General features: G+C 43.8%; 1 protein-coding gene across 4 annotated transcripts in view; it reads right to left on the bottom strand.

The window, feature by feature from the left end:
* The window catches only part of Klhl24 (kelch like family member 24), a 34698-nt gene extending 16723 nt beyond the window's left edge, over positions 1-17975 (bottom strand). Inside the window, exons 1-4 of one of the 4 annotated variants that reach the window (XM_076548586.1) lie at positions 17776-17854; positions 16655-16721; positions 12567-12627; positions 7877-8857 (exon numbers count right to left, since the gene is read on the bottom strand). In XM_076548586.1, coding sequence (XP_076404701.1) covers positions 7877-8796 — 920 coding nt within the window. In that variant the 5' untranslated portion in view covers positions 8797-8857; positions 12567-12627; positions 16655-16721; positions 17776-17854. Of the gene's footprint in view, positions 1-7876; positions 8858-12566; positions 12628-16654; positions 16722-17569; positions 17658-17775 lie in introns of those variants that run through there. The other 3 variants (XM_006987776.4, XM_006987777.4, XM_076548587.1) reach the window with 3 other exon arrangements.
* Positions 17976-18360: the final 385 nt, after the last annotated feature.

Consider the following 18360-nt stretch of genomic DNA (forward strand, 5'->3'; position numbering starts at 1 on the left):
TGTCCCTCCCTTCTACTTCCTGCGTGTCCATTTTGTGTGTGTATGTGTGTGTTTGTGTGTCCCCATCACCCAACCTCTTGACTTCCTCCCATTCTCTATGGCTTTTTCCTGTCAACTAGTTGCTTGCTCCACCTCTTGACCTATGGAAGACTTTACTTAATCCTGTTTACACTATTCAAGCAGAAAGCTCTTAGATTAAAGGCATGTGCTAGGGTTGAGCCACACCACAGCTAGCAGCAGGTTCCTCCAGTAAACAATGGAATCTCAGAGTTCACAGTGTGATCAATGTCCTGCAACAGTGAGTGGCCATGGTCACTGAAATGACAGCAAACAAGGCAGCCATGCAGAGGAGCAGAAGCAGGAGGCGGGGAGATGGCATTTAGTGGTTTCTGAGGCCTTTCAGAGTTGTTTTTTGTTTTGTTTTGTTTTAATGAACTGTTCAAGTTTTCCCTTTAGGCTCTACAGGATGTAGATTCCTGTATCATGTTAACACATTTCTCTTTTGTACTTAAGTTGATGAGCTGGTTTCTATAACTTGCAACCAGAATTCTGATACATTAGAGGTTCAATGGATTTCAGGAAAAGAGTAAAAATGGCTTTCGATTCAGGAAAAGATTCTTAAGGGGAAAAAAAGGTTTATTTTTATTTTATGGGTATGAGTGTTTTGTCTGCATATATTTATGTACATCATGTGCATGCCTGGTGCCATGGAGGCCAGAAGGTGCTGGGTCCCCTGAAACTGGTGTTACAGATGGTTATGAGTCACCATGTGGGTGCTGGGACCCGAACCTGGGGATCCCTGTTAAGAGCACAAGAGCAACAAGTGCTCTTCACTGCTGAGCATCTCTCTATCCCCGCAGGAAAAGATTATTGCTTGCTTATTTATTTATTTATTTATTTATTTATTTATTTATTTATTTATTTGAGAAAGGGTCTCACTGTGTAGCTCTGACTAACTTGGAACTTGCTATATAGACCAGGTTGTCCTAGAACTCAGAGATCCACCTCCCTCTGCCTCCCAATTGCTGGGTTTAGAGGCATGCATCACAATGCCTGGCTAGGGAAAGATTCTTAACCTTACACTTGAAATGAAAATCAGAGCTGTGAAATGTAACTTTCCCTTTCCAGAGTAGCAAAGATGCTGGCAATGAACTAGGCATGGTGACAGACACCTGCAATCCTAGCAGTTGGGAGGTCAAAGGCAGGATCAGAAGTTCAAGACCCCCTTCAATTAATCTTATGTAGGCAAAAGCACATGTGGTCACAGCAGCTACTGACCATTATTTACAATAGCAAAACCAAACCAAACCCCCCTATAAGAACCCGGCAGTCTAGTCTAAATATCCATCATGAAAAGGTAGGCGAGGATGAGTATGAGGGCTCAGTGGGTACAGGTGCTTGCTGCCAAGTGCCAGACAGACTCTGATTCCCTAGAACTGACTTCCACAGTGCACCCATGGCGCATGAAAACACACAAATACATGAAGCTTAAAAAAAAAAAAACTCTATTAAATAAACATTTACAGACGCCTACTCATACTAGTCAAGAGGTAGAAACAATCAAATGCCCATTAACAGACCAATGGTAAATACAACAGGAAAAAACTATGAGCCAAGAGTCCGGCGCTTACCTTCAGCACTAGGTAGGCAGATCTCTGGAGGCCAGCCTGGTTTACATAGCAAATTCCAGGACAGCCAGGGCTACACAATGAGATCCTTTCTCAATAAAATAAAACAGAACAACAGCAAAGCCAAAATTATGGCCGATCCATAAGTAGAAAACTACTCAACTGCCGCTTAGAAGAACAGAGAATGGAGGTGGCTGGAGAGACGGTTCAGGGCTTCAGAGCACATACTGGTTTTGTAGAGGACAGTGGTTCAGTGTCCAGTACTTCTGTCAGGCTACCCAAGTGCCTGTAACTCCAGCTCTAGGAATACAACATTCTCTCTAGCCTCTGTGGGCACTATACTCATATGTGTGCATGCACAGACAGACAGACAGACACACACACACTCCATTTTAAAGAATTAAAAGTAAAATCTTTGAGAACGACTTAGGAAGCTTCTCTAATAACACAAAGGGGAAAGATCTGTATGTGGTCATATATAATAATTTCAAAGTTTTACAGCTCAGTGTAGAGCATTTGCCTGGCATGAGTGAGGCCCTAGGTTAAACCTCCAGGATTGCCAATTAAAAAAACAGGAAACCAAGCAAGTCTTAAGGTAAGAAACTGTAAGTGCAGTAGTGTATCGTCTGTACAGAAAGCCTGGGAGAATATTTCTAAAAGAAGTTAAAACTGATAACAGACATCCTTTGAAGAGGTACCTCAAGAATTGCCGCCGGGCGGCAGTGGCGCATGCCTTTTTTTGAGGCCTGGTCTACAGATCGAGTTCCAGAACAGACACCAAAACAACACAGAAAAGCCCTGTCTTGAAAAACCAAAAAAATTGCCTAAGGGTCAGGTGTGAGGGAAACACACAATGAATATTTTATGTAAAGTGCCTGACTTCAAAGCAGCTAAACATGTCATAATGGTGACCCATGTGTCCAGCCACGTAGGAGAATAAGTTACTCAGAGTACCAAGGTCAGAGCTGGTTCTGCTGCCTACTTCTGTGGTCACAGCAAGTCAGGGCCACAGCTGTACTGCCTGTAAAATGAATGGACTTATTAAATCATCATTAAATCTCAGTCTCTCTCTCTCTCTCTCTCTCTCTCTCTCTCTCTCTCTCTCTCTCTCTCACACACACACACACACACACACACACACACACACACACACACACACACTTTTTGGAGGGTCTCATATAGCCCAGTATAGCTTTGAACTTGCTATGTAGCTGAAGAAGACCTTGAATTCTTCATCTTCTTGCCTCTACCTCTCAAGTACTAGGAAAATAGGTGTGCATTGTTAGGTTGCCCAAGCTCCAGCAAGTACATGTAGAGGAAACCATAAAATGCCCAGCAAAAATCTTATTTCTTAAGGAAATAATATATTCGCAACTTCCTTATTCCTGAGAACTTAAGCTTTGTCCTCATTATAATAATTATGTTCCCATATTCATCATGAAGTAACTGCATCATCAGGTAAAAGGGGACAGACAGAGGCTAGGTATAGTGGCATACACCTTTAATTCCAATAATTGGGAAGTGAGGTGGAGGCACTTTTGAGTTCAAGGACAGCCTGTGCTATGCAAGGAGACCCTGTCTCATTAACAAAAAGGGGGTGGTGTTAGGGAATATTCGGAGAAATACCTATGTAATTTTCTTTAAAAAAAAAAAAAATCAGTATTTTCTTTATAAAAAATACAGGGGCTGGAGAGAGGACCCAGTGGTTAAGAGCACTGGCTGTTCTTCCAGGGGACCTGAGTTTGGTTCCAGCACCCATATGTTGGCTCACAACCATCTATCTGTGAGTCCAGTTCTAGGGGATCCAGTGTGCTCTCCTGACCTCTGCAGGTACCAGGCATACACATGTGCACTTACATACGCAGGCAAAATACTCATAAACATAAAAGAAAAATAATTCAAAATCAGGGGCTAGAGAAATGGCTCAGCAGCTAAGAGCACCTGCTGCTTGTCCAGAAGACCTGGGTTCGATTCCCAGCACTTACATGGCGGCTCATATGGGTCTGTAATTGCAGTTCCAGGGGATCTGATGCCCTCATGTGTCCTCTGAGGGAACTGCATCCCTATGATGCACAGACATACACGCAGGCAGATCACCCCACACACCACAACAAAAAATAAAACAGCATACAAGGCAGCCAGTTGGTTTTGTCTGCTCTTCCCACCCCTTCTTCCTCCCCAGCAGTCCCCTTCCTCCTTCATGTCCTCTACTCCTCCCAGCCCCCTTGCTTAAAACTTCCTGTTCCCCTCCCACAGTTCCCTTTTCAGTCTCATGACCCATACCTGCACTTACTTCCACAAAAATGAACATGCATAAATATTAAAGGTCAGGACCCAAGTATATAACCAACTGCTGACTGTAACCTTAAAATGATGTATTTGCGCACCTTTGCCCCTCAATATGAGCAGTTTGCCAAATAGGGTCATCACATCAGCAAACACTTGTCCAGGTCAATGTTATCCATGCTCCTACTTGGGAACCTCATTTTGTAGCAGCCTAGTGCTACCAAAACAAAGAATCAGCATCCACCAGGGGAAATTCCAGGTAATCATTATGGCAGGGACAATCTGAACTGGAGCTCCATGCAAACCTCAGACCCAAACTCCCAGTCAGTAGTTTAAAAGTCTGGTATTCCTAGGGCTGGGAATACCAGACTTTTAAACTGAGTCCCAGCACTCAGGAGACGGAGAAAGGTAGAGCTCTAGGAGTTTGAGGCCAGTCTGGTCTACGAGTGAGTTCCAGGACAACCAAGGTCACAGAGAGAAACAATCTCAAAAAACGGAGAAAAAAAAAAAATACAGAAACCAGGAACTGGGCTGGGGTAAGGAATTGAAATGGGGGCTGGTGAGATGGCTCAGGGGGTGAAGAGGCCCTTGCCATATGCAGCCTGACAACCTGAGTTGTGGAAAGTGGAAGGAGAGAATTAACTCACCCAATTGTTGTGTGCCAGTGTTCCCCGACATAATACCCACCCACCCACCCACGTCCACACACAAGCTTTAAAAAGAAATCCAAATGAAGTGCAATGGCGGTCTCAATTAGACTGCAACAAAAGGTCAGGGATATGATACACCAGGACCACCAGATTCAAGGACTGAGACAAAGGGGTGGCAGAGGCCTGCCAGGGGGAAGTCACTTTTCTCCAGGTGAAAGAAAGGCTTTGAAGCAGCACTTGGCATACAAGGACGGCACATGCTTACTAGACGAAGTCTGAATTGTTCAAGCTGATGACCAGATGACTCTCCAGAGTTCCAAAGGTATCCTCATGCAGGGTACAGTGGTGCATGCTACAATCCTGGTACAGGACAGCAGACATGGGAGGACCAGGAGTTCAAGGCCAGCTCTGGTTTTATAGCAAGTTCAAAACCACAGAGGCTACATGAGATTACATCTCAAAAAACGAAAACAGAAACAGCTAGAAAAAAAGTATTTCAAGGCTGTCAACAAGGCTCAGAGGGTAAAAGTCCTGCCACAAAGCTTGATGACCTGAGTTTGACCCTGGGACCTGCACAGCAGAAGGAGAGAAGTTACACCACAGGTTATTCTCTGTCCTCCACACACAGCATGCCTTGTAGGGCATATGCACACAAAAGAAAAAAAAAATGCAGCAACAAAAACCCCAAGTATTTCAACCCCAAACTTGTACAATCTCCCCCTTTCCCTGTGTCTCACACAGGTCTGGCTATGTACCCCTAGCTGGCCTGGTACTCATTTATATAGCTCAGTCTGGTCTCACACTCATAGCAATTCTCCTGCCTCAGACACCTGAGAACAGGGTTACACATATGCAGGTGTTAATATGTTTTCCACACTAATACTAAACTTTCCTCCTAGAGGGGTTGGAGAATGGCTCAGAGGCAGAGTACTTGCCTAGCATTCACAGGCCCTGGGTTCAACCCCCATAGTGCAGCAATGTGAAAAATAAACAAACCTTTCACCTTGGAAACAAGTCCCATCTTCGCTGAGTGCTTAGGGAAGAAAGGAATCTAGGGATGCTACGGGCACTGAATGAAAGCAACAGAAACAGCTGGTGTGGTGGCCCAGGTCTAAGTCCCAGTACTGAGTAACTGAGGAAGTGAAAGCAGGGTCAGAAGTTCAAGGGCATCCTCGGCCACGTTAGAGGGCTGGAGGCCTGGAGGCCAGCCTGGGATATATGAGACCTTGTCTCAAAAGCAAACAAGAGTAATCAATAAAGTCCTATAAAGTACAGTATCATTTTTATGAAATGTCTTCAAAACAGTCAAACTCAAAAGTCACTAGGAGGCAGTATGTGGACTAGTGTGAAGTCCCCGACTGAACTGTGACCTTGAGTAAGTCACTTCTCTAAACCCAAGTTTGGGGTTCTGTAAAATGTGTCTATAGTACTAACTCATGTCTATTCTGAAACCTACATAAAGCCAGCGAGCACTTTCTAGGAAATATCCGTAGCTAAATACGTCCAAAGGAGGCCATACAAGAATCTAGAAGGTGGGCTATAGAAATTGTTCTATCAAGTCAGAAACATGAAAAAGCAGTTTTGGATTAAAAGAGACTTCTTAGAAATAACCAGATATAATGGGAGATTCTAGATCCAGATATATCAAAAGACAATTTAAATATGGATTGGGTTGTAGCTAATATGAACCTTTAATTGTAAAAGTTATTTTGTTTATGCTATTCTAAAAGATACACACAATCAAGTAACAAATATGTCTATAAATTAATAATATAAATCATGCAAAACAAAAAGGCATTAGGTAAAAATTATTCAAAAATTTAAAAGAAATACGAATGAGGAAGTGAGAAAATATGTGTTAAAGAGTCAGGGTTAGAGCTGATAGTATGCAGTGTTCAGGGTAATGAAAATCATGGTCTGGATGAGATAAAGTCACCCAGGAAAGTATATAAGGCCGACAAAAAGATGCAGCCTGAACAAGTAACACTATGGCCTGACACCAGAATCAGGACGTGAACCCTGGAAAAGAACACTGGCCAACAGCAAGTCAGGTCAATGGTATTCCCGAAGCCAGCGGAGTTTCCAGGTAGATATGGCAGTTAAGGTTAGATCCCAGGTATGAGGGTGTGGCTTGGCGGTAGAGAACTCCCCAACACGTACTACAAGGCCATCAACTCTGTCCCTAGCACCAGAATCGACCCAACACCTCAAGAGCCATGAAGCTAGCTCCAGACTGAAAGGAGACTAGCAAACCAAACAAGGTCTCTGACGACTTGATTAGAGCGTTCAGTCCTGACTGAAGACAGCAGCTGAAGTCAGAGGAGGTACTGGAGTTAGGGAGTGGAGAGTGGAGAACCCAGGAGTTTCCCCGACACAAATCTATACAAAACAAGACAGCTTCCAGTAACTAAACAATACAGTAACAGGCAAAACAGGATGGAAGCACCAGGGGTCGGTAGCAGACTTGTAAACAAAGGATCATCTCTGGAATTTCAGGGAATGCTTATGCAGGAGAAGCACCTGCTAGTGCATCACCAACAGCCTCCAATTTAGAATTCTACTTTAGTTCTTCCTGCTGCTTTCCAAATGGGTTGATGCTGCAACCTGACACACACTTTTCACTGTTGAGAAACAGTGAAAAAAGGGTCGGTTCCCTTACAAGTTGGCTGGAAAACAGGGCCAGGGTGATGGCCCAGTGGGCAAGAGCACTTCCTCTGTGGGCAGGAGGACTTTCCATAGGCATCGATAAAATTACATCTATAACACTAATAGTCACATTTCACTCCAAACATATGCTTACTGAATATTCTTTAATGTGGATATAAGTTTCAAATTCAGACAAAGCACTTGAGTTGGGCATGGGGCATATATCAGTAATTCTATCACTTGGAGGCAGACAAGAGGATCAGGAGTTCAATGTCAGCTTACATAGAGAGTTTAAGTCCGGCCTGGGGCTATATAATGTGTGCTCCCAAAAACAGAAACACCAAAAAAAAAAAAAAATCATTGAAAGTTGAGACTGACATTAAATAGAGATCTGAAATGTAGGGTTTATGTATATACCTGAAGATACTCTTGATCCACCTGTCTCTGTGTGCTAAGATTACAGGTATGTGCTACCACACCCAGTTTATGTAGGCAAGAACCGTAAAATCGAAGCTACATCTCCAAGTCTCCAAAGAGACCTTCAACTGCCTAAGACTCATATAAACTATACACCTAAATGAGTACGCTGAGATTGAGTTCAGCAGTTTAAAATATATGTTTAAAACCCAAACTTCTGTTAGCTGTATCCGTAAAGTGTCTTCTCACCTGCGTGGCCTAGTCCTCGGGGACATCATTTCATTGCCAAGGATGTGGTACCGTCTTGCTTCGTGCAGCAACTGGTAACACTCAGGGGAGTTCTGGATCAACTGGTCCACCTCAACTGTCTGAACAAAGTAGTTGGGATGCAAGAGCGGGAGCCTGACGTGTGTCAGGAGCTCATGCAACAGCGGCCTTCGAAGATCAACAGCTCGGTAGACCCAGCGCATGACTGCCTCAAAAACCATCTCCTCTTTACCGATAACAAGTTCATCGCTACAGATATAATCAATAAGTTCATCTTTGTCAAGCTCAAGAAACTCTTCATGCTGGGACACATCCTCAAAAGTCTGTAATGCAAAGGTCTTGCATTTTGTGAAGAGTGTTTTGAGTGAGTGAGTGTCAGCGAAGCGCTGGATTCCTAGGCAATTGCAAGGATCAAGCTGCTCCTCTAAGAACTTGGCACACGCATCCCGGAGCACACTAATCTGAAAGAGGCTGGAGGTTTCAAAGAGGTACTGGACGTTCTCGGTTGTGATCTTCACCTTCCCCGTATACACATACTGCAAGAAACATTCCATAGCTTCAGCTAAAATGCCGTTGATCTCAACCAGCATTTCTCGGCTCTCCCTGTGGTCATTACAGAACATGGCTCTGAAGTAGCTGCTACAGGCTGAGAGGACAGCTCGATGACAAGGAAACTCCTTCCCTTCCACACAGATGATGACATCTGTGAATAAGCGGCTGTCTCGGAACTCATTAAATATCTGGAGTATGTTTTCAGCATGGGATGATCCTGAAGAGAAGTCAAAATACTCATGACCTGTCAGAGATTTGGGGTCCATTTCAAAAACTTTGCGCTTAGTTGCTGGGGAATCACGCACCCCAAGATCCTCTCTGTTTAGTCTGCGTCCCAATATTAGTACCATTGTTACATCAGTTGACTATATAATTGTTGAGAAATGGCTGCTAGGGATCTTCTTTATGTGTCTAAAGAAAAATAAAAATAATTATACAATTTTATTTTTTATGTAAACATAACAAAGTCACATGATTAATATATTCTACAACATATACTAGCTTATTTTAATAAAAACTGATAAAAAAATTTGCAATGTAGGATTAGAACATGAGAGTTACTTTGTGATATCCTGGCAGTCCTCAGTTCAAAGGGTTATATATACTCTTTTAGGCCAGCAGTGTCCCCGTCTCCTGCATGGTAGAAGTAAGAAAGCATGCAGAGCTGGACTAACAGTCTTCTAGATGTTATTTTTGTTTATTTGAGACAAAGTCTCCCCTATATAGTCCAGGATAGTCTGAACTCCTCCTGCCTCAGCCTCCTGGAAGCTGTGATTATAGGCAGACACCACCAGGCATGGCTTACAGCCAGAACATTAACATAAACAGCTTTTATCTTTTTTGTTTGAACAATTATTATCTAAATATTTAAGTATTTACCTATCACTATACTTTAAAAATACATAAATTGTCTAGCCAGCTTCATTTTCCACCACTTTCTTAAAGAAATAATCAGGAATTTGTGGAATAATTTATATACATAGATGTTCAGTGCTGTATTAACAGCAAATAGTTAAAACAAGCTAAAGACCCTATTAACTAAACCCCAGGATGTCTTCAAGACAGAGCAGTTTATTTACAGCTATTAAAAAGTCGATGGACTTGGGTGGGGGCAGAGCTCAGCTGGTAAGGTGTTTGCCAAGCATGCATGAAGCCTTGGGTTTGATCTAGTATCACACAAACTAGGATCAAGTACATATCTGTAATCTCACCACTTGGGAACTCAAGAGTCTGAGGTTATGCTTGGCTATGTAGTGAGTTCTAGGCTAGCCTGGTCTATACAGAGAGCTCCAGCAGGCCAGCCAAGGCTACATAAGTGAGATGCTGTCTCAAGAAAACAAAAATGAACTGTCTTAGTCGAGTGACTAAGTCCTTTGGTTACTCACAGTCATCTTTGAGGAACTGGGACATATTTCTCAGTCGCAGATGGGAGCTGTTACTAAGGCTTAGTGGGTGAGGGCCCTTGCCCACATGCCTGACAACCTGAGCTGGATCCCCAGAACCCAGGTAGTGGAAGGAGAGAACTGACTCCTGCAAGTCATTTGTTTGTTTGTTTGTTTGTTTGTTTTGAGACAGTTTCTCTGTATAACAGCCCTGGCTGTCCTGGAACTCACTCTGTAGACCAGGCTGGCCTTGAACTCAAGAGATCTGCCTGTCTCTGCCTCCCAAGTGCTGGGATCAAAAGTGTGCACCACCATCGCCTGGCACAAGTCATTTTCTGACATCCATATACATTCTGTAGCACACTTGTGCCCTCTAGCATAATGAATGAATGAATGAGAAAATAAAGAGCAGTGCCTAACTAACAAGCACATTTAACATTTTCAAACAGCACTACCTATTTATAGTGGAAATCTGGAGAAAAGTGTTAGTTAGGTTTACTATTGCTCTGATAAACACCACGGCCAGAAGCTAATTAAGGAGAAAAGGTTCATTTCAGCTTGGAACGCTCAAGTCACACTCCATCACTAGGGAAGTCAGGGCAGGAACTCGAAGCAGGAACTGAAGCAGAGGATGTGGAATGGATACTGGATTGTATCCTATGTCTTGCTCAGCCTGCTTTCTTATACCACCCAGGACCACCTGTCCAGGGGTGGTATGCCTCCATGGGGCCTGGGCCCACCCATATCAACCATCAAAAATTGTCCTACAGACTTGTCTACAAGTAATCCAATGGAGGCATTTTTCAGTTGAGGTTCCTCTTCCCAAATAACTCTTGCCTGAGTCAAGTTGACAAAAAACAAACAAACAAACAAACCCTAACCAGTACAAAAAGAGAAGCAGTAACACCTCCTTTTCTCTAACCAGCGTGGTGGTGGTGTGTGCTTGTAAACAGCACGTCCGTGGTAGAGGCAGGAGGATAGTTCAGAGTCATCCTCGGGGGTGGGGGGTGGGGTGGGGGTGGGGTGGAGAGAGAGAGAGTGAGAGAGTGAGTGTGTTCTAGGCCAGTCCAGGAAACATGAGACCCTGTCTCAAAACAAACACAGAAACAGACAGAAATGGTTATGACACGGAAAGAAATTCATATTTGAATCTTTACTATTCCAGATTCAAATTATGATTGAATTAGCTAAAAGCCAGTTTCCCAAATCAAGAATTTATTCTTTGTAACAGCTTACCTAGTTCATCATCATCATCAGCATCACTACTGTATTTTAGGCTGAAACAAATTCACATGAACCACTGGTACTTTGATGAGAGATATCACTACTGGTGCTGCCAATAAAAACCTCCTTAAGCTGGGCATGGCAATGCATGCCTGCAATCTCAGCACTCAGAGGGAGAGGCAGGAAGATGGCTGCAGGTCTGGGGCCAGCCTGACTTACACCGAGATATCCTGTCTAAAAACTCAAAATGAATCAATCAAACAACCAGCCACCTAACAAGGACAAAACCTCCCTCTCTCTAAGCCATCAGTTCTCAACCTGTGGGGTCACGTATCAGGTATTCACATTACGATTAGTAACAGTAGTAAAGGTACAGTTATGAAGTAGCAACGAAATAATCTCATGGTTGGAGTCACAACATGAGGAGCTGTACTAAAGGGTCACAGCCCTGGGAAGGTTGAGAACCACTGCTCTAAGTAAAACAACCCCTCATCTACCTGAGCCCACTGGCTCCACGCACATTTTCATTTCCTTGACGCCTACAGGAAAACACGGAACAGCTTTCTGTAGCTAGTGCAATGAATGTATCAGTACTAGGTCAAACTGGGGACATGGAGGTTGACTAAGACTTGCTATCTCTGGACTTTCTAAGAAAACTCTATTAACCAGCCTTCCACAAGAGAACCAAATACAAACTCTTACTATTTATCACAGGGTAAATGGTTTGCACAGGGTCATCTTAAAATATGATATGCTTTCAAAGTTAAACTTTTGGCCTTCCATATATAATTACTCAGCCTTTGCTTTCTCATTTATTAGAAATAAAGTATTCACTTACTTATTTGTTTGCTTGTTTTTCAAGACAGGGTTTTTCTGTGCAACAGTCCTGGCTGTCCTGAATGTCCTGGTCACTCTGTAGACCAGGCTGGTCTCGAACTCACAGAGATCCACCTGCCTCTGCTGGGATTAAAGAACTGTGCCACCACCACTGCCTTACTTACTTTTTACATACAAACTAGCCATAGTTAATGTAACCACAGTTCCCGAATGTTGCGATTACAAGTGCACCTCATCACACTCAACTCAATTCTGTCTTAAGATAGAACTTGTCTGGTCTGGTGCTGGCGCAGGCCTTTAATCCCAGTACTGAGGGTGGGGGGTGGAGGGAGTGGCAGAGGCAGGCGTATTGTTGTGAGATCTCTGTGAGTTCGAGGCCAGCCTGGTCTACAGAGTGAATTCCAGGACAGCTAGGGTTACATAGAGAAAGCTACTGGCCATTGCTATTCACTATTATTCTGACTGGCATTAAATGATCCCAGGTTAAAGAATGAAATGGAGCCGGGCGGTGGTGGTGCACGCCTTTAATCCCAGCACTCGGGAGTTCGAAGGCCAGCCTGGGCTACCAAGTGAGTAAAGCTACCTGTCTCGAAAAACCAAAAAAGAAAAAAAAGAATGAAATGGTTTAAACTCTCTAAGAACAATGCATCGTAAATAGCTAATAAACATAAATATACCTTCTTAGCATTTGTTTCACAAAGCCCCAGGCAAACACTTGTGTTGTTTATATTTCCACACCTAAAATAGAGAACAGCGACATACAAATCAGACACTATCAGTCAAGTGCATCAGTGATACGGTGAAAACAGTTCTTAGTAAATTGCAGTTCCTAACTGGAAGTTCGTTTTCATATAGATCATTAATAGTAACTCAAAGAAAATTAATAATTTTATGTTCAATTAGATTCAAATTTCTTTTACTATTCGTTGCAATAGTAAGCTAAATTTGACAGTGAGATGAAGAAATGTTTACCCTGTGATAATTCCACTTTGAATATTTGGAGAATGCCAAAAACCTTACATTTCACTCAAATATGATGGAATTTGAGTACTTTAAGAGCTGTGCTATCAACATGCCCAAAGTAATCAGTGTATGCATTATGTACCACATAACTATGTAATCAACCTAAGAAAAACCCCAAGTTAATAAAGAAAACCCACTCACTTGTAAGCTTTTGTAATGTATATTTATATAGAATCTTCATATAAATCTATAAAATAATTTAATACATATTTTTATTTCTTCTGCCTTATTGAATCTTTTTTTTTAAGATTTATTTATTTATTATGTATACAGTGTTCTGTTTGTATGTATGTCTGCACACCAGAGAGGGCACCAGATCTCATTACAGAGATCTCATTACAGATGGTTGTGAGCCACCATGTGGTTGCTGGGAATTGAACTCAGGACCTCTGGAAGAGCAGTCAGTGCTTTTAACCTCTGAGCCATCTCTCCAGCCCCCTGCTTTATTGAATCTTATAGAGTTAATGTCTACATAAGCACTAATGCCCCAGTGTGTGTGTGTGTGTGTGTGTGTGTGTGTGTGTGTGTGTGTGTGTGTGTGTGTAGGAGATGGAGAAGAATGCTTAAGAGAAACGACCAGGATTTAGAGCTGTGCACAGAACAGCAACCGTATTTAAATATTAGTGGTTGCTTCTGGTTTCTGATCCAGTCATCCATAACAAGAACTTGTAAATTCTTAAGTTTGGGCAGATTTGATATCAAAACCAATAACCAACTTAAAAAAATACAAAATCACATCTTTATATTCAGACTACTCTGTGATTAGGACATGAACACTATCTTGTGTATTTCCTTATTTTCATTAGGCAGTCTAATTCGGGTGTACATTTAATAAAGAACACTGCATCTTGGTCAAGTTAGGGGCTTGTCAGTCCTACCTAATTAGGATTAGTGAGTATTCTTCACCAGTATCGAGTAAGGCCCAAGGCCAATGAAAGAGTGCCCACTGTGTCTGACACGGGGGCAGCAAATTCTAGACTCAAATTCAACTTTAGATACTGTAAGGTTGGCCAGCACTAGGATCAAACAAGACTCCAACACTAATATGGATCCACATTCTCAGCATTTCTCCAGCAGAACTCAAGCACAAATTGGAATGATTCGTTTGATGCAGGATTATACCATCTGAGTAGAAAATAGCCCATCCAGCATTTTCTGTAGGACTTTACTTCTGTAGGTAATACTTTGGCTTTTTTTTTTTTTTCTGGAGCTGAGGACCGAACCCAGGGCCTAGCAAGCACTCTACCACTGAGCTAAATGCCCAACCCTACTTTTTTCTTCTTTTAAATTGGTATTTTGTTGTTCTTTGAGAAAGGGTTTCTTTCTCCATGTAGCCCTGGCTGGCTTGGAACTCACTATGTAGACCAGGCTGGCCTAAAACTTACTGAGATCTGCCTGCCTCAGGGATTAAAGGTGCCACAATGCCCAACTAGGTAATGCTGAAGATCCGAATACGTCAAGGACAAGGGACAGGGTGTATAAGGTGTGACTTACAGTGTGGCAACATAACAAGCTTTGTTTTCCTTTAAAAGAATCCTCTACAAAGACATTACAGGCAGACAGTATGGACCAACTAAGGCCTTCCAAAGACCAGAAAACAAGAAACCTGTGGCCTTCTATTAGTATAGTCCCTACGACTTGCCAGCCATCCCTGCCATCCATGTTCCACATCACATTTCCTCAAACTGAACCACGGCTGAAGCAGAAACAAGAAAGGGTAACTGAAAGAGAGTTATCTTTAAAGATCTAATGGTAATGTAAAAGGATGCTAGCAAATGCTTCCAGAAGACTAAATCCTTTACAAAGTACTACGCTAAACCAAGCAGACTTTTACATATTTATATCAATTTCACAAGCTTATATAAAACTTACGTAAAACTATAAATTTTACAAATACATATACATTTCAGGTGTTCCCACTGTCTAAAAAGCTTTCCCTAACTTAGGCCCGTTACTAGACCTGACATGGAAACAATGCCATTTTGTCAGTCACCCCTCCAATACTTACTGCATTTTGATTTAAAAGTGAAAGGCCTAGCAAAGCAAGAGAGTTAACACTTGTAATCCCAGCACTCCAGAAGCTGAGGCAGGAGGATCACTGTGAGTTAGAGGCTATTATGAATTACATAGCAGGTACCAAGCCAGGAAAGGCTACAAAACAAGATCCTGCTGCAGGGGAGGCGGGGAGAAACAGAATTTTGATAGTTACCTTTCTTGCTACCAAGATCAGTTTTGGCTTATTACAGCTATACCAACTGTGGTGTTACCTTAGATCCTAAATCACCTTTTAATATCAAGTACACTTGGAAGCCAATCATTTTTATTTAACTTAGTACCGCACAAATTATAGAGATCAAATCTAATCTAATCTAATCTTTCTAATCTAATCACTTTTGCTTTGAGCCGGGTCTCTTTGTGTATTGCAGGTTTGGCACCGATTCTAGATCCCCTGCTGGGGTTCCAGGCATGACCTCCACTCTGTAATGCTTGAGTTCTCTCATTTTATTTAGTTTCAATGTTTCAGGTCATCTAAGATGATCAGGCAACTAGAGAGAACTCAGTGGCTACATTTTAGAGGGCCTGAATTTAAGTTGGAGGAGTCACAACTCTTGAAGTTAATTAGCTATTCTGTTGTTGCCCCCATCCCCAAGGTCTATGTTGTCCAGGCTGGTCTTGAACTCCTGGGTCTATGAGCAATCCCAGCATCTCAAATAACTGGACTACCCACAGGGGACTCAGTTGGTTGCGCTTCCAGGGTTTTATAGCATAAAGAACAGAGATGTTACAACATCCAACTGTCTCTGTTGCAGCCACAACAGAAATAAAGCATGTTTTCTGTATGAAGGCTTGTGAGGACATCTGATTGACATTTTTCATTACAGAGTCCATACCTATGTATCTGATGAAAGAGTTGTCTATAATTTTCAAGGTAAGAGTAAAGTTCATACAAGAATAAATGCTGCAATGTATTTACTAAGTATTTATTTTTGAAAGGTTTGACCTTTGAATCTTAACGAAATGGCAGGAAAACAAGGAAGTTAAAAAGCACACTGAAAATCCATTTAAGGTTTTAGCAACTTGAACAAAGGCCAGTGAAGTTTAAGATTGAACTGATAACTCTTTGAATATTATTTTCTTCTTCCTGTTTAGAGACTAAATCACAGGCTTTGAAGAAAAACGACTTACCAGACGGTAGTTTTTATTGAAGTATAGTGGATAGCATTTGCATATATTAAGGTCTATTAAATAAATAGCCTTAGTACACTAGTGATTATGTGTTCTGATCAGACAGCTGCTTATTCTGATAGTCATCACTACTTGAATTTTTAATATTAAGCGGAGCTGGAGCAGGTTCAGCAGGTTTGGTTCTGTGCAACCACAAGGCAGATGACAACCTGAGCCACCTGCAACTCCACTTCCAGGAGATCTGACGCCCTCATCCGGCCTTCTTTGGCATTGAACCCAAGTGGTGGATACAAGAAGGCAAAATACCCATACACGGAATAACAACATCTTTAAAAAAAAATCTGTTAAGAATGTATAGCCAGTAAGACCTGCTTCACTGGAGAACTTCACTTTTTTTCTGCTATAAAAATGACAAAACCTGAGACCCCCATAAGCTTAAGGGCTTGGGAAGACAATCTTTAATATCCTCTGGCTAAAAATGACTGGTCTTTCAGTGATATTAATTTAGTTTTCCAAGATACGCTTTCAACTCCCTTCTCAGAAACTTCTGAGTTACCTGGAAGATTAATACACCAAAGTGTGTGTGCTGAAAAATCCCCAACAGGAAAAACTAAGAAAGTGCACTAAAAAAAAACAAACAAAACTAATTTTTAGGCAAATAACTTCACATAATCTTTTTTTTTTTTTAAGGTAACCTTTTAAACCTTAAGTGGCAAAGGGTAGATTTTAAATCCCAATAAAAGAAAAACAAAACGAAAGACCAAAACCTTGTCAACCAACCACCTGGTGGACTTGCCGGGTGCCAGCTGCAAACAGCTAGCACGCCGTTCAGAACAAAACGCAGCATTAAAATCCGCTAGCGCGGACACACACGCTCAGGCTTCCCCAAAAGGGACCTTGTGGTTCACCCTCTGCTATCACAGGCTGCGCAGAGCCGGCCAGGGCAGGTTGGCAGCAGCGCACTTCTCCGCGCTGTCCTGTCACTCTGTGCCCGCAGCCCGTCGGCTCGGGGTTCGCCCGGGCCTCCGCGGGGCACGCCCCCCACCGTGGTCCCCCCTCCCGCGGCGCCCGCGTCCTCCAGGTCACCTTCAAGCGAGGGCGGGACTGCGCGGCGCGGGCCACCCAGACACCAGCCCCCGCCAATAAAAACTCGGAACTCGGCGGCCGGGTCCCGCCTGCGGCGCCCAATCGGAGCCGCCGGAACGGTCTTCGCCTCCGGTGTCCGGGACTTGGGGGGGAAGCGGGGGGGGCGGGGACATGGGGAACTAAATTAAGAAGGAAGCCGGCGGTGGGGCGGGGGCTCCCCCGGGACGTCCCGCGGCCGCGCTCCCGGTAAACAAAGGCTCAGCGGGGGCGGGTAACGGTCAGGTGACCACGCCTAGCCGGTTTCGCAACCCCGCGGCCGGGCGGCTGTGGCCCCGGCACCCCGATCGCGTCCGCGCTCGGCGACAGCACCCACGGTCGCCCTCACCCCCACGGAAACGCCAGGTCCGAGGCCGTAGCACTCCGGGCGCTTCCGCCCGAAGCGCATCGCCGCCGCAGGGCTCGTCCCCGCCCGGTCCCCACGCCCGAGGCCGCGCCGGGCTTCGGGCTGCCGGGGCCCTCGTCTCCCCCGCCCCGTAGGTGCCGGTGGTCAGCGCCGCGGCCGCGGGCTGCCTGGAGCGGCCACCCCGGTACCTCTCGGCGCAGGCTGGAAGAGGCGACCCACGGTCTCGGCTGCGCCGGCGTCTCCTGGAGCCACCAGCCTCTGCCACCGCTCACAACAAAGAAAACATGTGACCGTTGGGCCAAAACACTCGGCGTCACCCATCCTCGGCCAATGGGGGGAGAGGCAGCCCCTTTCCCGGAGCACCCTGGGAAATGTAGTTCTTACTCCCGGTGGGCTCCCGGGCCACCTGGGTTCCGCTAGAGGGCGAAACCCATTCCCTGGCTGCTAATATTTATTTAAGGTAGAATCAGGTTAAAGGAATTCGTCTTGAGCGAGGCCCGAGTGGTATGTTAATTGTCTTCAAAGAGCCCTCTACCTCCCAAAGCCAAAGCACAAGAGCAGGACTTAGCCGACCTTAGTGCTTGGACTAAGGCTTGTTTAATTAACACTTTCTAACACACTTGGGATATCTGAGGGCCAGAGAGTTGGAGTGTACTACCATCAGCGAAGAGGATGATGTCTTTCCCTTGTAAATCCGTTAAGGTCGCCTGTATCAGTCCCTTCGCTGCCTTTTTGTTTTAATAAGACGCACGAGTCGAACAAAAGTTGTAATT

Source organism: Peromyscus maniculatus, chromosome 12, assembly GCF_049852395.1.
Source record: "Peromyscus maniculatus bairdii isolate BWxNUB_F1_BW_parent chromosome 12, HU_Pman_BW_mat_3.1, whole genome shotgun sequence".
Classification (NCBI taxonomy): domain Eukaryota; kingdom Metazoa; phylum Chordata; class Mammalia; order Rodentia; family Cricetidae; genus Peromyscus; species Peromyscus maniculatus.